This window comes from Enhydra lutris, unplaced genomic scaffold, assembly GCF_002288905.1.
Source record: "Enhydra lutris kenyoni isolate GAN:26980312 unplaced genomic scaffold, ASM228890v2 scaffoldscaffold3, whole genome shotgun sequence".
In the NCBI taxonomy this organism is placed as follows: Eukaryota; Metazoa; Chordata; class Mammalia; order Carnivora; family Mustelidae; genus Enhydra; species Enhydra lutris.
In genome coordinates this window covers 72,176,367-72,197,264 of record NW_019154087.1, presented here as the reverse complement: position 1 = coordinate 72,197,264, position 20,898 = coordinate 72,176,367, and the positions used below count along the sequence as shown (strand labels likewise).

Sequence of the window (20,898 nt, the reverse complement as noted above, 5' to 3'; positions counted from 1 at the left end):
ACGAAGGAATGATATTTTGCCTGAGATAGATGGGTTGAGAGAGGAAAATGTAGAAATGATCAGCAGCTACTTTTACCTCTCCTGGGAACTTGAATAAGATGGAATGTGTTTAAGTGATAACAGAAGTGATTTGTTTCACCCTCGTAGAATACTTACAATTCTTGGTTATCCTACAGAAACATGGTTATGCATATGTCCAAAAATTTTTTCATCTTTCTATGGATTTCGTTTATACTTAAGTGCTATCAGAATCTCAAACTCAGAGCAGCCTCGTACAATAATGTGAGAGGAAGGGAGCTAGCAGGGACATTCAGCAGAGTTTAGATATATATTTTCACAGTCTGGAATGGTGGGCTTCTGAATGACCAGTTCCAAATCACTCTTCTCATGGGAATAGGCAAATTTATCTCTTTGATAGATGATTTTTTAAAAAAAGATTTTATTTATTTATTTGACAGAGATCACAAGCAGGCAGAGAGGCAGGCAGAGAGGGAGAAAGGAGGAAGCAGGCTCTCTGCTGAGCAGAGAGCCCAGTGAGGGGCTCAAACTCAGGACCCCGAGACCACGACCTGAGCTGAAGGCAGAGGCCCCAACCCACTGAGCCACCCAGCCGCCCTGATGATTAACCCTAAAATAAGATGGATTGGCTGCTAAGTTAGAGACAAGGGAGAGTTTTGGAGAAAAATCTGTCATTCCAATCCATCACCAACTATACTGCTTCTTTGTGAGGCATTTGAATGCATTTGAATTGCATTTGAATATATAAACGGGCAGTCCTATTGTAAAACAGAACTCTGACCCACAGCCTGTAGTAACCTGCCTGGGAAACCAACTCCATATCTGCAATAAACCGCTCAGGAGGGCGGCCTGCTGTAAGGTAGATTCATAGGGAATCCAACTGCTATCTCTAGTAACAATCCAAGAACCTAAGCAATAACGTTTGTAATAATCAGACCCAAATGGGCTGATTGGTTACTAACTGACAGTTTCCCTCATCTTTATCCCTGCTTCCAATCAGAGAAGTCAAACATGCACCCTGATGAATCACATAGGATCTTCACTTCTAGTTTGTTCGCCCACAGCTCCCCTGTGCCAGTGGCCTCTGATGAGGGCATCTGACGCCTTCCCACTCCTCCGCCTGTCTTTGAATCTCTGCCAGCACAAGTGTTGACGGCTGAGCTGACTCTCTTGCTCTAGCAAGCTCGGAATCAGTAGCTTCACATGTTCTCATTTGGTTGGTGTTTATTTCCACACTTGTTATCAACCATCAGATTTGTTCAACCAAATTGTCCAACGTTTTGTTATGCTGGACAAGGAGGGAGCAAAGAAAGTGGACCAGTAGGGCTCTCTGAGAGTTCAAGGGGCTGGTCCTGAGAATGTGGGAAAGTATACCTTGGCTGGCCCTATGGCGTGGCCATGGGGGGCAGATAATGGAGACCTGACTTCAATGTGAAAAGTAAGACATGCCAGCTGGAGATCGTCGTCACAGTTTTGGTCAAATGTCTGCATTTAAAAAAGTTCTATATAAAAATGACATACAGAACAAGGTTCCCTGTCTTTTTCACCATATTTCTTATGCCTCATTTTGGCCTAGTTCTGTGAGGGAAAAAGAAAAACAAAATAAGAGCAACAAGTTGAATTTCTAATTTAACTTTGTCCTCTGAAATACCAGGGAAGTATTTGACCTTCTAACTTCCCAAAAATGTTCTTCAGGGTGAAAATTGCCTCTCTGCCCAGCCAAAGATTGCTTTTGGAAGTGCCGATGGAAAACAAATCAGATGTGGTACTGTGTGTGGTTGGTTTGTTTTATAAACACAAGGACAAGGCATTTTGCAATCAAACTGAGAAATGCCTGCCTTGGTCCTCTTCTCTGCTAAGGGGGAAGGGTGGGCAGCCTGTGGAGGGACTCCGTGCCATCCTCCCTAGAGGCTAGGCTGTAGGTGGCAGAAAACACAGAGAAGGGGGCTGGTTGGCACTTCTTTGGTAGCCCTTCACATAAGCATCAGCCAGGATTTTTCCTCAAAATCCTTTGGCCTCAGATATTGGTCTCAGTCTTAGTTCATTGATGGAAAGTTGGAAGGCGAGAGTTTTGTCAGTTCCTTTGCGTTCTGAAAAAATGCAGTGATTGGTCATTTTTTTAAGATTATGACTCAAACAAATAAAAAAAGAGTCTGGGTAGTTAGTGATTCTAAATGAGTAGGGATCTAGTCATTCTTTTTATGAATCAGTAGGAAGCTGATTATGACATCTCAATGTCAAATGAACCCTGTGTTTATTCATAGTAGATGTAAGCTTTTCCCTTTCTTACTGTTCTTTTATTCCCAGACTTGCTCCTTCTTATCATTCTTTTGTTTATTTAACAATGATCTGTTGAGTATGAAACATTGTGAGAATCTTTCCTGTAGAGTTTCTTTTTCTCTTTTTAAAGATTTTATTTATTTATTTGATAGAGCGAGCAATCGCAAGTAGGCAGAGAGGCAGGCAGGGGCGGGGGAAGGAGGCTCCCTGCTGAGCAGAGAGCCCGATGCGGTTCCCAGGACCCCGAGATCATGACCTGAGCTGAAGGCAGAGGCTTAACCCACTGAGCCACCCAGGTACCCTGCCCATAAAGTTTCTGTTGATGACATCTTTCTTATTTTCTTTTGACCACCAGTGAAATCACAAACTCAGAAGAATCCAGAGGGCACTCTGAAAGAAAAGTATGGCTTATAGAATTCTTACTAGTGGAAAAACTATGAGAATCTGTGAAATAGTCTCCATAAACTCTAAAATTCATGTACTCTAAGTCTTGAGGAGTATAGGAGTTTAAGGGTGTTTTCAAGAACATTCAGCCTCATTCACTCCAATGCAGTCAAGATCTAGAAAAGCTGTCATTTATATAAGGTCACACATCAATTTAGAGCGATTTCTGTCATCAGATTTAGAATAGAATTTAAAAGCTCACATTATCTATCAGTTTCTCTCTGGTCTTCATTCTCTCCAAAATGTTTACCCACTGTGCACTCTGTGCCATAACTCGGAATAAACAAACACGAATAACTCAGTCCACAAGTTCCTAGTCCAAGGAAGGAGCTATGGAATGAGACAGACATAGCAGAGCAAGAGGAGGGCTGTAACGCAGGGGTGTACAAGATTCAGTGACAGCACCGGAAAGAGAGCCTCAGTTTCACTCGGTGGAGTCAGGGGAAGCATCGCACAGGGAGTGGGTTTTGAGTTTTGTCTGGAAGGATGGGAAAGGCATGTGCAAAGGTATGGGTACAAAATGGAAGACACATTTGGAAAATGGTAGCAAGTTCAGGAGCAGCTACCCTGGGATGGGATGACGTTTTGGGCAAAGAGCTGGGGGTGCTGGAGAAGTTGGCTGAGTCCTGGCTGTGAGAGGCCCTTAAATGCTGGACTAAGTAGTGTGGCTTCCATCTGCTATAGGCATTGTGGGGTCCCCAAGGTTCTCACACAGAGAACAGCACTACAGAGTTCCCAGTTTGAAATCAAGAGGTCAAGGCTCTCTCTCCCTTGTATTAATTGAGTAGATCTTTTCCTCCTCGACTAGACTGTATTCTCCTTTGAAGAAAGGATAATGTCTTTATTATTGTGTCCTGTAGTTTTGTTCTTCAAAGTGTGGTCCAGGGCCCAGAAGACTAGCATCACTTGCGAGCTTGCTAGAGTTACAGAATCTCGGGTCCTTGGATTTGAACAAATTCTGCCAGTGATTTGTACACATGTTAAAGTTTGAGAAACATGATCCTCAAAAACTGTTTTGTACACAAAGGCTGCTAAAGGTTTGTAGAATCAGATGTCATTGAAAAAGTATGTTTTAACAGCAACTGGATTTTATTTAACTAGTTACTCCCTCAAATAGCCTCATGGATTAGATACCTAAATTAAGTTGCAGGAGGAATATATATACATATATATGTATATACATATATATATATATATATATATATATATATATATATATATATGTCCTCCAACTCACAAAGCTTAAGGATGTCTCTCCATTGAGGGATGCTTTATTGGGGGGAAAGAAGTCAACTGAGGATGGTTAGCTCAAACTAAATCTTGTGTTGGTGGGCAAGCATAAAGGAAGCAAAGTTTGAAGAGAAAGTGCCCTTAGGGAGGGGATGGCCTCATGATTCTTATGGCCCTTGTCCCTAGAATGAATACTTGCACATGAGTGGCCTGCGGAGATTTGTGGAAGAAAAGATACAGCTGCTGGAGAAGGCCATTGACCAGTGCTTTGCCCACATAGAGCAGCCTCTGCAAGAAGGAGTCCAAAATGCCAGGACTTCCTACCGACGGATCCTTGGGGCATGTCTGGTGGTGAGTGAGCCTCTCCAGGGAGGACCTGTGTTATTCAATGACATCCACCTTATCTCCAAGCTCTTTTTGCACTATTCCATGGCTTCTGAAGGATAAAGATGTAAGTGCCAGGTTGTATTTATTTAAGGCTAACTGTTGAAAAAAGAGGCTTCTCATATCAGTTTGCTAGGGCTGCTATAACATAAAATACCATTGACTGGGTGGTTTAAAGGGCAGACATTTCTTCTCACAGTTGTGAAGGTTAGAAGCCCAAGATCAAGGCAGTATAACGTTGGTTTCTCCTGGGGCTTCTCTTTTTGGCTTGAACATGGCCATCTTCTCGCTGTGCCCTCCCATGGTCTTTTCTCTGTGTGTGCATCCCTGGAGTCTCTCCCTCTCTTATAAGGATACCAGTCCAGTAGGCTTAGGACCTACACTTGTGCCCTCACTTAGACCGCCCTAAAGGCCCTGTCTTCAAACATAGTCACATCTGGGCTCAGAGCTTCAACAGATCAAGTCAGAGGAATACAGGTCACTCCATGACACCAGTTAAGAGTAAGGAGTGATTAACAACACTGCTCATGGGACAAGTACAGAACAGAAGTCTCTAGACCTGGGAGTAGTGCATAGATTGTATGTTGTTGCCATTGTTGTGATATGAATTAGAGAGTTAGAACGTTGGCAGTGAGAAGGTGGTGTGTAATGGAGCTCTACATTTCCGTGGGCTGAAGGAATAAAGCAGTGGGAATGATCGTGGGATCCCTGGAGAGGACTGTTAGAATTTTGACACAGGAGAATGAGAGACAAGAGCGCCTTCCTTATGGCTGGCTGGGGGCTGAGTGTCCATGAATATAGTATGTGCACACGCACTCCCTCATGCATCCAGCAAACGTGGATGAAATGCTTACTCTGGTGCCAGATATGGTACATTACTTGATTCCATCCTCACAGCAATTCTGGATGCTAAACACTCTTATTATTGTTTAATTTTACAGACTTACAGAGGCTGAACAACTCTCTGGGGCCTCATATGGCATCCACATCTACCACAGGCCCATCTGTCTTCAGAGCCCAGATGCCCAACCCCCACACATGCCTGTTGCACCCCCTAAATGTGTTCGGCAAACTGTTGCAGCTACTTGTAATGGCTGACCAGTTACGTCGTTTCAAATGTGTCAGTCCCCATAAAAGTACGAAGTTTGATCCACAGATAGCCAGTGACACCTGGCTAGCTCTGTAGCAGGCCACTCTGGGAGCAAATCCTCCAGCCCCATTCAGGTGACTATACCCCCAGCCAATGCCGGATGGAGCCTCACAGAGGAGCCCTGAGCCGGCACTGGCCAGCTGGGGGTAGAGTCAGCCTGGACATGCAGACTTTCCACCCCTCCCTCCCTCAACTTGGCCACATAAGAATGGGCTTTGGGCCTGGAACACTTCCTTATGGAGAGATAAAAGAGCCTTTAGCCTGTACTGGGCTTATCATCTTGCTTGGGAATATTGTTCTCTGCTTTATGCTCAGTGAATACTTCTTTGTTCTGCTTAGTATAGGCGTCCAAGGCCCTTAGGCAAGCTCCCAGTTGTCTGTATCTCAGATTCTGTGGGGGAAAGCTTGGGTCTTGGTACTGCACACAATGTGGGATGTATGCAGGACTGTCACCCACAGTGGCTATGGCATGGGTCTGCTGGCCAAAAGGGACCCATGCATTGCAAAAGGCTGGATCGTGTGCACACATTTCTCCTCTTGCTGTCAGTAAACACTGTACCACTTGAGCCTAGTGTACAGAATGTCTGTTCTCCGTGACCTTGAATCATGCCGTCGTCTCTTCTCTAGGTGGCCTTTATCCGCCTTTTGACGTTAGCTTCACAGCTTGGCTATCTCATGAACCGTGAAAGAGCCAAACCATATCTGAATTCCTGACCTACAAAACTAGTGAGCGATACTCAATAGATGTTTTTCATTGTTTTAAGCCATTAGGTTTGGGGTAACTTGTTTCATAGCAATAGATAAGTAAGTCACTCTGGGGGAGAATGGCTTCTGTATGATGCTGAAAGATCCCAGATCACCAAAAGTGAGTAAAAGCGTTCTGAGAAGGTGAAGACACAAAGTGGAGACCATTCCTTTCGTCTCCTGAAAGAAAGGAGCGGTTCAGCTGTCCCCAGACCTTCACAAGGATGTCGTCCCATGAACTGTCTTGTCTCATCAGTTCTGTAGAGGCATTTTTCTTGGTGACTCCAAACATGTCTGAGGTGTCTTTGATAGGCCACTTTCCTTTATGGTCAGAAATTTGGGCAAACATTTATATGCTGACATCATATTGCTATATAATATAGAAAAATAACCTAAAATGTGTAATAATAAGAGAGTGGTAAAATGAATTAGGTTATAGCTATATGATATTATATTTTGTGGATATTGAAGTAATTTTTGAAAATATTTGCAATGAATTCAGGAAATGTCCTTACTATAATATTAAGTGAAAAGGACAGAATATTAAAACATACATACGGTATGATGCTAGTCATAGCATGTGACATATCCTTGCACTTGAAACAGAGTTCCTTAAAGCATATATCATTGATCACAAGAACCTCTACTGAAATTTTGGTCTGTGCAAATGTATTTTTATTCTTTTTACTAGGGATCACCATCTGGTAAGGTTTATCAATATCTCTTGTGGCTCTCACTTCATCGTATTTTTTTTGCCTCTGATTTGTGAATTTATTTCTCTGGGAAAAAATATAAAGATGCAGAAATCAAATTACATTTCATTAGACATTTAACAAAGAGTACTAAAAAAAAAAAAAACCTGGGCTACGCTTGGAAAATGTGAAACCTATATCCCTGGTAGAGTCATAGCACATTTTCATTTAAAAATTTCTCCTTTAACAACTGTTCTTCAAGTACTACTTACACTGCGGCCAGATGGTGAGTACATCAGGCTGGATAAGACGCCGTGCCTATTCCCAACAAGCTGGTGTTTGGGCAGTGAAGCCCGACGAGTAAACAGACAATTATAAACTGTATGAGGAGGTCGGGATCAAAGAAGCATAGGGCGCTCTGGAACTCAAGGCATGACCGCTGTGCTCTCTGCCTAGCTTAAGCCTATGTTAAAAGATCATGTTGTCCTACTCTTCCCTGTGATTCTTGGTCATAGGCTTTGGCCAAAGGCAGTCTGATTCTGATCCCATGGCATTCTAATGAACCTGTACTAACTCAACTAACTTATTGTTTAATTACCTAGAGGAGTAGAGGAAACCAGGGCTTTCACCAGACTCTGAAAGCTGTTTGCCTGAAAAATGGCGTCTATGCCTCCAGGACCCTCGCAAGAATAGATCTGAATGAAGCCATCACTCAGCCCATCTATGACCAGATCGATCCCGTTTTTGGAGGCATTTTTAGGTAAAGGATTCTTTCTCTTGCTCCTTCGCGAACAAACAACTGAAGAGCACTGGGCCAGAGTCTCATCGTTAGAAGAATTTGTGCTTTGGATCTGGAAGTGTAAAGAGTAGCTTGCAACTGGAGGAGGAGAGCTTAGGGTCTGGAAAAACACAAAAGCCTTCTTGGTTGAGTTTCCTTCACTTCTCACGGTGACCTGGAGTGCAGACAGAGTTGTTGCTTTCAGACTAATATTATGATTTCCAATATTTTTCAAATATCTCATACAAACAGCAAGAGATATATTTTCTTGTGGATCTGAGCCCCGGGCAGGTTATTTTGGTTGGAGAGTGTGGAGTTAAAGCAAACACACGGCCTTTATAAATTTTCCCAAATGCAAAAAGGCAAAGAGGCTGACCGATGACTCTGTGTTTGTTTTTGACATACCGCGAGCTCGCTCACTTACTAGCTGTGTGAGCTTCACGGTGCCGCCTTCCTTCCTTGACCTTCAGTCCTTTTCTCCATCAACAGAAGCAGACTGTCCTCATCCCCCAGTGCAGGAGCCTGCCCCCAGTCCCCCTCCTTCACCTCTGGCATTTCACCACCTGCTCCTGCTCAAACCATTCTTCCTTTGCTGGATTCTTACTTAGTGTTCCCCTGCCCTGCCCCCATCTTCCTTTAAACTCCTTTGGGCTCATGCCATTCTGCCTACCCTATCCCTGTTTACAGGTCTATAGCATAAACTCCAAATTCCTTAGAATGGCATTCAAAGGGCAGGCATCTGGGTGGCTCAGTCAAGTGTCTGGACTCTTGATTTCAGTTCAGGTTGTGATCTCAGGACCCTGGGATCGAGCTCCATGTTGGGCTCTATGCATAATAGGGAATCTGTTTGGGATTCTCTCTCTCTCTCTCTCTCTCTCTCTCTCTCTCTCTGTGCCCCTCCCCCAGATCTCTTTTTCTCAAATAAATAAATAAAATCTTAAAAAAAAGATGCAGTTCAAGACATTCTACCTGCCTCCAGCTGGCCTTTCCTCCCTCTGCCCACCCTGTTGCTCCGTGCCCGCCCCCAGCTCCAACCAGCCTGGAGGGTTGCAGAGAGCAACTGACAGGTGTGAGGACCTGTGCTAAGCGCTGTGCATGCATGATCTCATTAGATCTCTCAATGGCCCTCCCAAGTAGCTTCTGGCCATTTACAAGGGACAAGCTGAGATTCAGAGGACTTGATGTAGCTTTTCCAGGGTCACTTGGCTCAGGGGCAGAGAGCCAGGATTTTAAACCTATGCCCTCTCCTCTATAACCGGCTGTTTCTTATTCTTGGGAGATTCTGAAATTTCATTCATTGTCTTGTCCCCACAGGAAATAACTCCTCCTCCTTTTTACTTTCCCAAATCTTCTGCATCTCTGAAGTCTCACCCTTTCAAGTGGAAACCCCCTAGCAGCGGGGAGACTGACTTTTGAGGTTGAACAGATCAGTGTCCAAAGTCTGGCTCTGTCACTTACTAGCCATGTGGCTGGGCACACATCAGCAATCGTCTCTGAACCTCAGTTTTCTTGTCTGTAAAATGGGCATCACTACACTGGTTTCATAGGCTTTGATGTCCAGGACCTGGCCCAGCACAGTGCCTGGCACACGATAGGAACTCCATAACTGTTGGTTCTCATCCCCCTGGCTTAAAAGCGAATGAAAGGGGGACCAGCTAGTTCCTTCTTTGTTTTAGCCCCACAGTAGCCACTGTTGTCCCTTAACATTTTATTTTGTTTCTTCTGTAGAGCTGGAATGCCCACTGGTTCCACTTTGCTGCCTCACATAGAAGCTTTTAAGCACTCCCTACTGGAGAAAATGATGGAAATTGGAGTAAGAAATGGCTGGAAATATGACAGCTACAAAAAAAGTTTCCTGATCCAGGAGGTGAGATTGTCGTAAAGGGGAGAGGGCAGTGAGGTTGGCAGTGCTTTCTTCCCAGCAGGAGTTTGAACATGTTATGGGCCTCTCCCCCCTTGTTCCCCTGGAGTGTCCAGGTCTGGGCATGTCTCACAGCAGGTGGTCTGGGGCACAAAGCACAGTGGGATGGGGTGGGGAAGAGTGGCCCTGAGACTGCCGCGGGGGTGTGGGGGGTGGGATACCGGGTGGGCTCTGTGCCTTTTCGAGGCAACCAGCGGAGTGCTGAGGTTGGAAAGGAGACTCAGTGTCTAGGAAGAATCTCCAAAGAATCCTGAGATGTACAAACACTAGAATGCACCTGTAACACTTTCACTAACCTTCTATCATTTTTGCCAAAATTATAAAGTATTATCTAAAGCAGTGAAACTTAAAAGACATGTCATTTTTCTTGCAGATCATTTTTAAATTCTGAGTAGCCAAGATTCTTCTCTGTGACCCATTTTCCTTTAGGCTGTCTTAGTCTGTTCAGGCTGCTGTAACAAAATAGCATAAGCTAGGTAGGTTATAAATAACAGAAATGTATTCCTCACAGGAGGCTGGAGGTGCAAGGTCAAGGTACAGGCAGATCTGGTGCCTGGTGAGAGTACACTTCCCAGTTCATAGATGACTGTCTTTTCACTGTCACTTCACATAGTGGAAGGGGCAGAGGAATTTGCTAGAATCTCTTCTGTAAGGAGGATAGTCCCAATCCTGGGGGCTCCGTCCTTATGACCTAATCATGTCCCGAAGGCCCCACCTCCTCATGCCATCACCTTGAGGATTCAGATTTTAATACATGAATGTTGGGTGACACAGATATTAGGCCCATAGCACAGGCCCAGCCCAAATGACACGGCAACGCTAGAGAACAGTCCTGTGCCTCCCCCTTAAGACAAAGCTCCTGCCTATGAGAAGCTCACAGCCTAGTGGAGGAAATGCCATGTGGACGGCCAAGCATAATATAAGGTGGAGGGAAAAGGTGACCACACGCGGGAGCCCCTGACCTGCTTCTGTGGAAGGAATTGGCACCAATGGCCTTTTGTTAACGCGGATTCGCAGATAAGCGCCATCCTGGGAGGCCTAGAGGATTACATCCTCAGAAAGAAGAGGAGGATCTATGAATCTCTCACCACTTCTGTTCAGAATGACCTGAAGCCCTGTTATGAAGGTAGGGGCTCCGGAGGGCAACCCGTCCACTCCCTCTGGGGTCTTTCTGTCAGCTTCTTCGGCAGCATCTTTTTCTGCTTTCCCCCTCAAAGCATTTGCTCTCCTGTATCCTTAGTCCTTCTCAGACATTTACTCCATGAACTGAAAACCAAGTAATTGCAAGGGTGGGGGAGAGGTGATGCATGAGTCATCTTTTATCTGTATGTTTCCAGTACTTTCTGACCACCCTTTCTTTGTCAATTCATCTTGCTTCTCCTGTCCTTGCTGCATCTCAGCTAACTAAACTATAAAACCCCTTATCCAATTCTCATTCTTATGCCCCTGAATTATTTGTAAACCCTTTTTCCAACTCCTTCTCATTTTGGCGGTCCCATTTATTTTTCTGGTGGGGGACACTGGAATTTTGTAAACTTCTGTTTAATTCACTCATTAGATTTTCTGAATGATAGTTACCTAAATATGGAGAGTGTTGATTTTTTTCTACCATGCGATTATTAAACAGTTTCCACTGTGTGGAAAATGGTGCTGCGTATGTGAATGTGTGTGTGTGTGTGTGTGTGTGTGTGTGTGTGTGTTTATGGATGCAGACCTCTGTATACTCTGTGTATATATATTTTTTGTTTGCTTACCTTTCTTTCTGATGCTAAAGATGTCTGAGCAAGTCCTTGCTGTGGTGTGACCATGGCTATCATTTTTGCCAGAGGCAGCTCAGATCTCTGGCAAAAAAGCATGTGAGAGGATGAAAGATGTCCTCAGAAGAGGGGTGGAGCAGCAGGTGGCCGAGGGCATGTTTGAAAGAGCTCAAGAAAGGATGCGGCACCAATTTCAGCTACTGAAGGTATGACACATTCATAGTCTGAACTCCAGTCGGGCCCCTTGGGGAGTCAAAGAAGAGGATACAGAAATGGGAGACGTAGTAAGTCATTCGGGCCCATGTAGAGCCGATGGCTTCTGCAGGGGGTGGGGGAGGTGGAATTCATGCCCATGACACCAAAAAAGAAGACCAGCTGGCGCTGCACGTTGTCCCTTCACTGTGCCCAAATGCACAGGGTCTCTGTGGGGTGTGACTTCAGAAACGCAGCCCCTCCGGCTCTCTCTCACACCCTTCCTCCTTACTGGGTCATCAGCTGTGATACCAGATGGGGGTCCTCACCTCTTGACGTACATGAGCTCATTTAACCCCCCAGCAAGCCCGTGAGGTAGGCACTATTGTTGTTCCCATTTTACAGGTAAGAAGACTGAGGCAGAGAGAGGGAGATGTAGCAACAGGCCCCATAGCTATGAAGTTGCAGCACTAGGATCTGGGACTAGATAACCTGGCTCCAGGATCTCCCACAGTAGCTAATCTCCAGGCAGATTTTTCCTTTTTTAATGAGGGAAATGTCTGGTCTGCAAAACATATCAATCAATCAATCAATGCCAATAAACTATTATAGGTCAGTCAGGTATGACACTGAGCAGAGAATCTAGGTTTGATTCTGTTTATGTCAGAAAACAGTTCCTGACACTTTCCTTGAAACTAAAGCATCTATCAAGTACCCTTGGGCCATCGTGTCTGATTTCTGGTTTTCTTTGCAGACCACAACCTTCCCAAGTAATACAAGTTCTTTGTTTTTGTTCAAGCCACTGTTGGCCCCTCCTGGCCATGTGAGTTTCCATGGTCTTCTGCCTCGGTTGGGTCTTAGTTGACTCTCTCCTAAACAGCTAAGGAACCAGGCTAGTTGTTTTTTCCATTCACCTCTGAACCAACCTACGTCCTCAAATGTTTCCACCCCGCTTCTGCTCAGCCCTTTGCCCCTGTCCCCCACCCCAATGTGCTTTTGGAAAAATACCTTTCTCCACAATATGAAGCATATCATTTCTCTTGGAATAGGCTAAGAGGTATCTCATTTGCCAGTAGCAGTTTACTCTCTGTCATTTAACATATTATCACAGTCTACAAACACATGCAGAAAATTGGCCAAACCCTACAGCACGTGGTCCTCATTGGGTGTATAGAAATTGGCCCTGAAGGAGCTCCCCAAAAACAACTCCACTAAAAAAAAAAAAAAGTGATTTGTACCTTGACCATGTACAAATGCATCTTAAATGACAGAATGTAGAAAGTTGAAACTGGGCAAGGCCACAGAGCATCCCCATTCCCTGATCTTATGGACAAGGGGGCTGAAGCCCAGATGGCCTACATTACTAGCTCAAGGCTCACAGCTAGACCTGAGACTAGAGCTTAGGGTTCTTGGCCTGATGTGTTGAAGACAAAAAGCAAGAGTGAGGAGATCCAGCCTTAAAATGAGGCTGTGTGAGGCTAAAGGGAAGAGTCAGGTATTTTTCAAAGGTAGTCAAGAAATGGTTAGAAGAGGGCAAAGGGTTTTCATTGGTTGCAGGACTGAAATAAGAAAGAAGACATTTCTTATGCAGCGGGGACAGAGCATCAGGAATGTCAAGTGTGGTGTGCCGCACAAAGCAGGTACTCAGTAAACATATATCCAGTGGCCAAATGAGCAAAATGTTGGTGGTTAGTGACCAGCACTTTCCCTCTTTTTCCATCTCTGTAAATGCTGTTCTCTCCCACTCCCTCTACCTCCATGAAGCCTCCTTAGCTCCTGACTCAGTTGGGCAGCACCAGAGGTCCAATCCCCTGTAAGTCTTGATAGGCAGGAAAGGAGATGCTGAGACAAGTGGAACCGCCAGAAACGTTGCCCTGATGACTCCTGAGCCATTCGTTGTGTGCTAAGGTGGCCCACCCTTGGAATTGACTTTGATTTTAGCAACCCCAGTCTATACACTCTCTGGTTGCAGGATTAGGTGGGTTCCCTTTCATAATCTGAACTTTCCCTTGGGCTGTGCCATCCTAACAGAATGACCATGTTTTGTTGTATAGAATGGAATCACGGAGAAAGTGAAGGGCAGTATCGCCACCATGCTGACTCTCGCTTCATCCCAGGGGGATGGTCTCTACAAGGAGCTTGCAGGTGAATACATAAAACTTTTGCATAAGCGGTGACCTCGAAGACACCCCCTAGCTGTGGTTGCCCTTTGCTGGATTTAAAAAAGTCAAGTTAGGAAGAATTTCCAGGGCGTGGGATGGAGAAGGTCATGGCTGCCCCACCCTTTGTGGAGCACCCACTCAAGACCACATGTTATACTCGGGCTTTGTGTGCAACATCTCATAGCGTTCTCATATTAGCCCTCAGAGGGAGATGGTAATGCTCCATTTTGCACGTCCAGAAACAGAGACTCAGATTAGATAATGTGCCCAAAGATGCATAGCTGGAAAGTGGCAAATTCAAATCGATAACTCCACTCTGCCACCTCCATAAACCCATTCTTTGAAGTAGATGAAAAGCCTCATTTTCTGGTGGTGCTAGAGAAAGGTTTCTCTTCATCTCCCAGGAGACTGGGGATGCATGACCAGCTGCCTATGTCTTGTTGCATGTAATCAAATCTCTTCCTTGCTGTGTGCTCCAACAGACCTCCTGGTATAAACTGGAGAGGGTAAACTAGTGCAAAAAGCAATTGGGAAATGTCTAGTAAAATTAAAAATTCACATATCCTTTGGCCCAGCAATCCTACTTCTGGGATTTTATCCCATGGTATCCTCATACATGTGCAGAATGGCACGTAGACGAAGTTATTCAGGGCAGTGTTGCTTATGATGTCAACATTGGAACAACTCAAATATCCATTAGTAGAGCACTGGTTAACTTAGGTACACAACTAGTGGAGGACCGTGCAATTGCTAGAAAGAATAAAGTGGCTTTTTTTTAATGCAGAGTAGCAGTATGAAACAATCTCCAAAATATATGGTAAAGTGAAAAAAGGCAAAGTGAAAAACTGTGTGTAATATGTTGCCATCTGTGAGGGAAGAAAAGGAAACACATATGTATAGGCATAAAAATCTCCTGAGATACACAAGAAACTGGCCACACTGGCTATCTCTAAGGAGAGGAACCAGGAGCCTGGAGGACAGGGAAGGTGGGAAATTTATTTTGCAGTCTGTATGTTTTGTGTCTTTTTAAAAAATATTTTTATTCTTTTAAAGATTTATTCGTTTATTTTAGAAAGAGAGAGAGCATGCATGTATGAGCATGATTGTGGTGGGGGGTAGGAGCAGAGGGAGGAGAGAATCTCCTTCTCTTCTCCACACTCTCCACTGAGTGTCGAGCCTGATGTGGGGCTCAATTCCACCACCCTGAAATCATGACCTTGAGCCCAAATCAGGAGTTAGTCACTAACTGACCAAGTCACCGAGGCACCACTCTTTTGTGCCTTTTAAATTTTAAACTGTGGGCACAGTTGCCTGCTGGAAAAAAAATTGACCTGATGTCATTGCTGTATGTCATTGAGTATGTCACAGTGAAAGCTTTGGCACAGCAAAGGAAACAGTCAACCAAACAAAGAGGCAACCTACAGAATGGGAGAAGGTATTTGCCAATGATGCTATAGACAAAGGGGGATATCCAAGATCTATTAAGAACTTCTCAAACTCCATGCCCAAAAAACAAATAGTTAAGTCAAAAATGGGCAGAAGACATGAGCAGACACTTCTCCAATGAAGACATACAAATGGCTAACAGACACATGAAAAAATGTTCATCATCACTAGCCATCAGGGAGACTCAATCAAAACCGCATTGAGATACCACCTTACACCAGTTAGAATGGCCAAAATTGACAAGGCAAGAAACAACAAACTTTGGAGAAGCTGTGGAGAAAGGGGAACCCTCTTACACTGTTGGTGGGAATGAAACTTGGTGCCATCACTTTAGAAAACAGTGTGGAGCTTCCTCAAAAAATTTTTAAAAAGAGCTACCCTACAACTTGGCAATTTCATTACTGGGTTTTTTCCCCAAAGATACAGGTGTAGGGAAAAGAAGGGCCATATGCGCCCCAATGTTCATAACAGCAATGTCCATGATAGCCAAACTGTGGAAGGAGTCAAGATGTCCTTCAACAGATGAATGGATAAAGAAGATGTGGTCCATATGCACAGAATATTACTCAGCTATCCGAAGGGATGAATACCCAGCTTTTGCATCAACATGGACAGAACTAGAGAAGATTATGCTAAGTGAAATAAGTCAAGCAGAGAAAGTCAATTATCATATGGTTTCACTTATTTGTGGAACATAACGAATAGCATGGAGGACATTACGAGAAGGAAGGGGAAAATGAAGGGGTCAATTGGAGGGGAAGACAAACCATGAGAGACTGTGGACTCTGAGAAACAAACTGAGGGTTTTAGAGGGTAGGGGGTGAGGGGATGGGTTGGCCTGGTGACGGGTATTAAGGAGGGCACTTATTGCATGGAGCATTGGGTATTATACACAAACAATGAATCATGGAACACTACATCAAAAACTAATGATGTACTGTATAGTGACTAACATAACATAATAATAATAAAAAAAAAGAAAGTGGTCAGAGCTATTTCCAGAGTAAAAGCCACAGCTGCTGCTTCTAAGCATCTATCTTACACTTCTCTCTTGCTCTGGAACTTACTACTCTCTGTCTCTGGTTGGTGAGAAAGACATCTAACCTGTGCCCAATAGTCTCCCAGGAAGGTGATAAAACTCCCTTATACTATACTTTATTGAACTCTCTCATGACCTTCTGACTAGGCCTTCACAGGAAACTGTTTCAAAATTATAGTCATCCAGTTATGTCTTCTTTAAAGAACTCCTGGGGCTCCTGGGTAGGTCAGTTGGTTAAGTGTCTGATTTTGGCTCAGGTCATGATCCCAGGGTTCTGGGATCAAGCCCCTTGTTAAGTTTCCTGATCCATGGGGAGTCTGCTTCTCCCTCTCCTTCTGCCCCTCTCCCTGCTTTCTCACTCCCTCTCAAATAAATAAACAAATACAATCTTTAAAAAAAGAATAAAGAACTCCTACTCGCCAAAGGTCTTCCAACTGCCCAGGTCTCCCACAAAAAAAAAATGTTCCCCTGAATTTGATGTAAATTGCTCCTGCCATAATTTAAGATCATTTCCCTTTCTTTCCATCAACGGCAGATATATACTATGTAGGGCGTACTGTGCCAGGGGCCAAAGAGGTCTATAACAGTCCCTGCTCTGAGTCTTACCTGCTTGGTAAAACAAGATGTGTGATCATGTAAATTAAAATAGAAGATAGTATGCATTCACTGCACAAGTGATTATAATGACCTCCTAGGTATTGAGTAGTATTCTCAGTGTCGAGAATACTGCAGTGACCAAAAAAGACAAAAATCTCTGCCTTCATGGAGCTTCCAGTCCAGTGAGCAGAAGGCAGGCAATAAGCAGAACAATAAATAAAATATGTGACATGCAAAAGGTAGTAAGTTCTATGGAGAAGAATAAAGCAGAGAAGGGGAGAGGGAGGGCTGGGAGTGGGTAATCAAGGAAGGTCTCACTAGGAATGTGACATTTAAAAAAAGCCAAAAACCTGACAGAGGGAACGCAGTTGGCCACCAGATTATTCAGAAGACAGTGGTTATTCAGCACCAGGATCTTGGGGGAAGTTTCATATAATCTGGGTCCTGGAGTAGAGCCTGAAAAGATAGGTTGGATTTATGAAGCAGTGAGGAGAAGGGAGACTTTCCAGACTCAGGAGCAAGACAGATAGACTCAAGGTTCTAATACCCTTCTTGGTCATGAGTATCATCACCGGCCAGGCTCAGGGTGGGTGAGTCTGGGTAATGCTATGGAACATGTAGAGCCCAGGTGGACTGGAAAAGCATTCAGGAGCAATGCCAGAACCAACCCCAGGGCCAGTCTGAAGTGTCCCTCAAAGAGGGCCATATTAATCTGAGTTCTCTAGAGAAACAGAACCAATAGGATATGAATATGTGTGAAGAGATAGATAAACAGATGGAAAGATAGATTTGTTTTAAGAACTTGGCTCATATGAATGTGAAGGTTTGCTTAGTCCAAAATCTGTGGGGGATGCCAACAGGCTAGACACACAGGAAAGACTTGATTGAGTTCAAGTACAAAGCAGTTTGCTGTAGAAGAAGGAAGAGCTAACATCGCTGATGAAGTCTAAAGGTGGTCTTCTGGAGAATTCCCTCTTGTTTGCGGGAGACCAACATTTGATATGGCTAGACCATCACCTAATTAGAGGAGGCCCATCCATGTTGTGGAGGATGGTCTGCTTTACTCAAGGTCTGCTGATTTAAATGAATATCTTATTCAAAAATATGCCCTGATATGAGGAAGTGGAGATGCAACATGGGGGTTAAGGGAGTAGGAGAAGAATAAATGAAACAAGATGAGATCGGGAGGGAGACAAACTATAAGTGACTCTTAATCTCACAAAACAAACTGAGGGTTGCTGGGGGGAGGGGAGTTGGGAGAAAGGGGGTGGGATTATGGACATTGGGGAGGGTATGTGCTATGGTGAGTGCTGTGAAGTGTGTAAACCTGGCAATTCACAGACCTGTACCCCTGGGAATAAAAATATATTATATGTTTATAAAAAATAAAAAATAAATTAAAAAAATATGCTCACAGAAACTTCCAGAATAATGTTTGGCAAAATATCTGGGCACCACAGCCCGGACAAGTTGACACCTAAAATTCACCATCGTAAGGATATAATTTGATTGCCATTCATGAGGTGAAAACCCAAGAGGCCAAAACAGAGAAATTCACCTAGAATGAGAACTGCTGAGAGCAGAGGGTCATAGGAAGGAGAGAGAAGCCTGGAGAGGACTTAGGGGAGGTTTATTGTGTGCTGGGGTTTGTATCTCCTTTCACTGAGCTCTTGCAAAGACTTAGTAAAGACCCAGTGATCTCCTGGACCTTTTTATGGGTAGGTTTGTGTTTCTTTGGAGGGTGACCCCTAGGCTGAGATAAGCCTTAAGGTAAGAGCATGAATGCCCAGTTTGATCAGGTTTTTTAATAAAATAAATTGATCAGACTATCTGATCTCTAAGTTTCATCCCAGATATCACATTCTGGGACAAGCGATGAGATCCTTAGGAGATTTGTTTTCTGTGGACATTTCTGAAAAGGACACTAATTCCTGATGTATGCATTTTGTTCTTCTGTAGATGTCAAAAGTGAATACAAGGAGATGGAAAAGCTACACAGAAGCCTGCAGGAGGTTGCTGAAAATGCAGTGCTGCGGAGAGGCATGCAAGATTTCCTTCTGAGAATGTCCCCAAGCAAAGCTGTTCCCCCCAAAGCCTAAATTTAATTCTCAGGGCTTAGCACCAAGTAGATGAAAAATAAGCCTGGTGCCAAAGAACCAGAATCACTTCTGTTTTTAAAAATCTAATAAAGAACATCTTCCAATTGTTTGGCCTTTATATAGAATATAAAATGCAAAATATTGTTACTTCTGGCATCAGCTGACTGCTGAGAAACACCATTTCATTTTTATTCAATAGTAAAAAATAATCATCTTGAGTCCCTAACAGAGTTCTAAAATTTTAGGGTCTAGAAACTCATGCTTCAGCAAAGAAAAATACTAAACATTGAAAAATAAATATTATGGAAAAAGACATTGCATAATAAAGCTTTGGGGCCCCAATTCTATTTCCCATTTTAATACTAATGAGACTTTTGGGTAAGAAGGTAACAGCGTGCCATGGAAGCAACAGGGGTTTAAGGCCAGACAGACAAGAAGAGACCTGGCTTTACCACTTCCCAGGGGTGTTATTTAAGATCAGTACTTCTCAAACATTTTGGTAAAAATTTATTGAGAAACCTAAAGAGCTTTTGTTAATGTGGATTGATATTTATTGTATTCATAGACCAATAGAACAGCGTAGAGAGCCCAGATAGGGACCCTCAACTCTATGGTCAACTAATCTTCGACAAAGCAGAAAAAAATATACAGTGGAAAAAAGACAGTCTAGTCTCTTCAATAAATGGTGCTGAGAAAAATTAGACAGCTATGTGTAGAAGAATGGAACTTGACCATTCTTTTACACCATACACAAAGATAAACTTGAAATTGATAAAAGACCTCAACGTGAGGCAGGAATCCCTCAGAATCCTAGAGGAGAACATAGGTGAGAACATAGGAGAACATAACCTTTTTGACATCGGCCACAGCAACTTCTTTCAAGATATTTACTGTATTCAAAATTAAAACTGAGAAAAATAGGAAACAATTATTTACTAACTCATTTAATAAACTTTTTATATATTAATATAAAAAACATTTTTATGGAAAAACTATATTCAAAAAAATTTAGCGAGAAGAGTGACATTATTTACACTTTTGCTAATCTCTTTATTCTCTGGTTTAATAAAAGACAGCTGGATTCTCTTATCTGTTTCTGCATTGTCACATGTTTTCAGTTGATGTATATGAAGAAAATACAGATTCACACAGATATAGAGTTGGAATGTGGAAGAGCACTTTGTAGCCTTTTCAAATAATTTCTGGATATTCTTCTTTGATCCAATCTTGATAAAAGATGGTTTCTTAAAGGTTAGTTGCCATATAAAATCTGAAATCATATTGGTGAACTGTTTGATATTCTATTACATTAAAATATATTTCTAGCCCACAATCTGAATGTATCTTTTACATCCATGATTTTGTGGCATTGGTCATTTTGAAAATATTCCACTGAATTATGCAGATCTTCCAAATGACATATTTCATTATATAATACACTACAAAATCAGACTTGTTAATATCTCTACCAACTTAATCAGGAAAGTCTTGAAGTATTCTTCAAGAAGCTGTCAAGTTCATGGTAGAGGATACAAGTTTTATAAAAATCTCAATTTTTCCCTTAAAGTTTATCTGATTATTGGCAATAAATATTGTCATTTGCTTTCTTTGAAGTGATAAGTTCATTTTTGTTTATTTTTGAGAAAATGTCCACCACATAATCAAGTATGATTAACCATAGTTTGTCAATTATTATTTCAATTCTAAATAATGTTTTGTGGGGAAAAAGTCAAGTACAGCTGACAACTCAATCACACAAGTATTTGCCTTTAAGGTAGTAGAAGTGCCTTAAGTTGTACTGACCTTTTTGTCACATGAAATAACAAAACAGCATCTTAAGGATCAATAATTAATGGAACAAATAACTTCTACTGTTCCATTAGGAACATTCTTTTTTTTAAAAGATTTTATTTATTATTTGACACACACACACAGAGATCACAAATAGAAAAGCAGGCAGAGGGA

The 20,898-nt window shown here is 43.0% G+C and overlaps 1 protein-coding gene across 1 annotated transcript in view; it reads left to right on the top strand.

Moving 5' to 3' along the window:
• The window catches only part of LOC111157424 (nuclear GTPase, germinal center associated), a 45,290-nt gene extending 26,357 nt beyond the window's left edge, over nt 1–18,933 (top strand). Inside the window, exons 12-18 of the mRNA XM_022518814.1 lie at nt 4,159–4,323; nt 7,545–7,702; nt 9,449–9,587; nt 10,659–10,767; nt 11,468–11,604; nt 13,645–13,735; nt 18,794–18,933. Of these exons, the coding sequence (XP_022374522.1) occupies nt 4,159–4,323; nt 7,545–7,702; nt 9,449–9,587; nt 10,659–10,767; nt 11,468–11,604; nt 13,645–13,735; nt 18,794–18,933 (939 nt within the window). The remainder of the gene's footprint in view (nt 1–4,158; nt 4,324–7,544; nt 7,703–9,448; nt 9,588–10,658; nt 10,768–11,467; nt 11,605–13,644; nt 13,736–18,793) is intronic.
• Nucleotides 18,934–20,898: the final 1,965 nt, after the last annotated feature.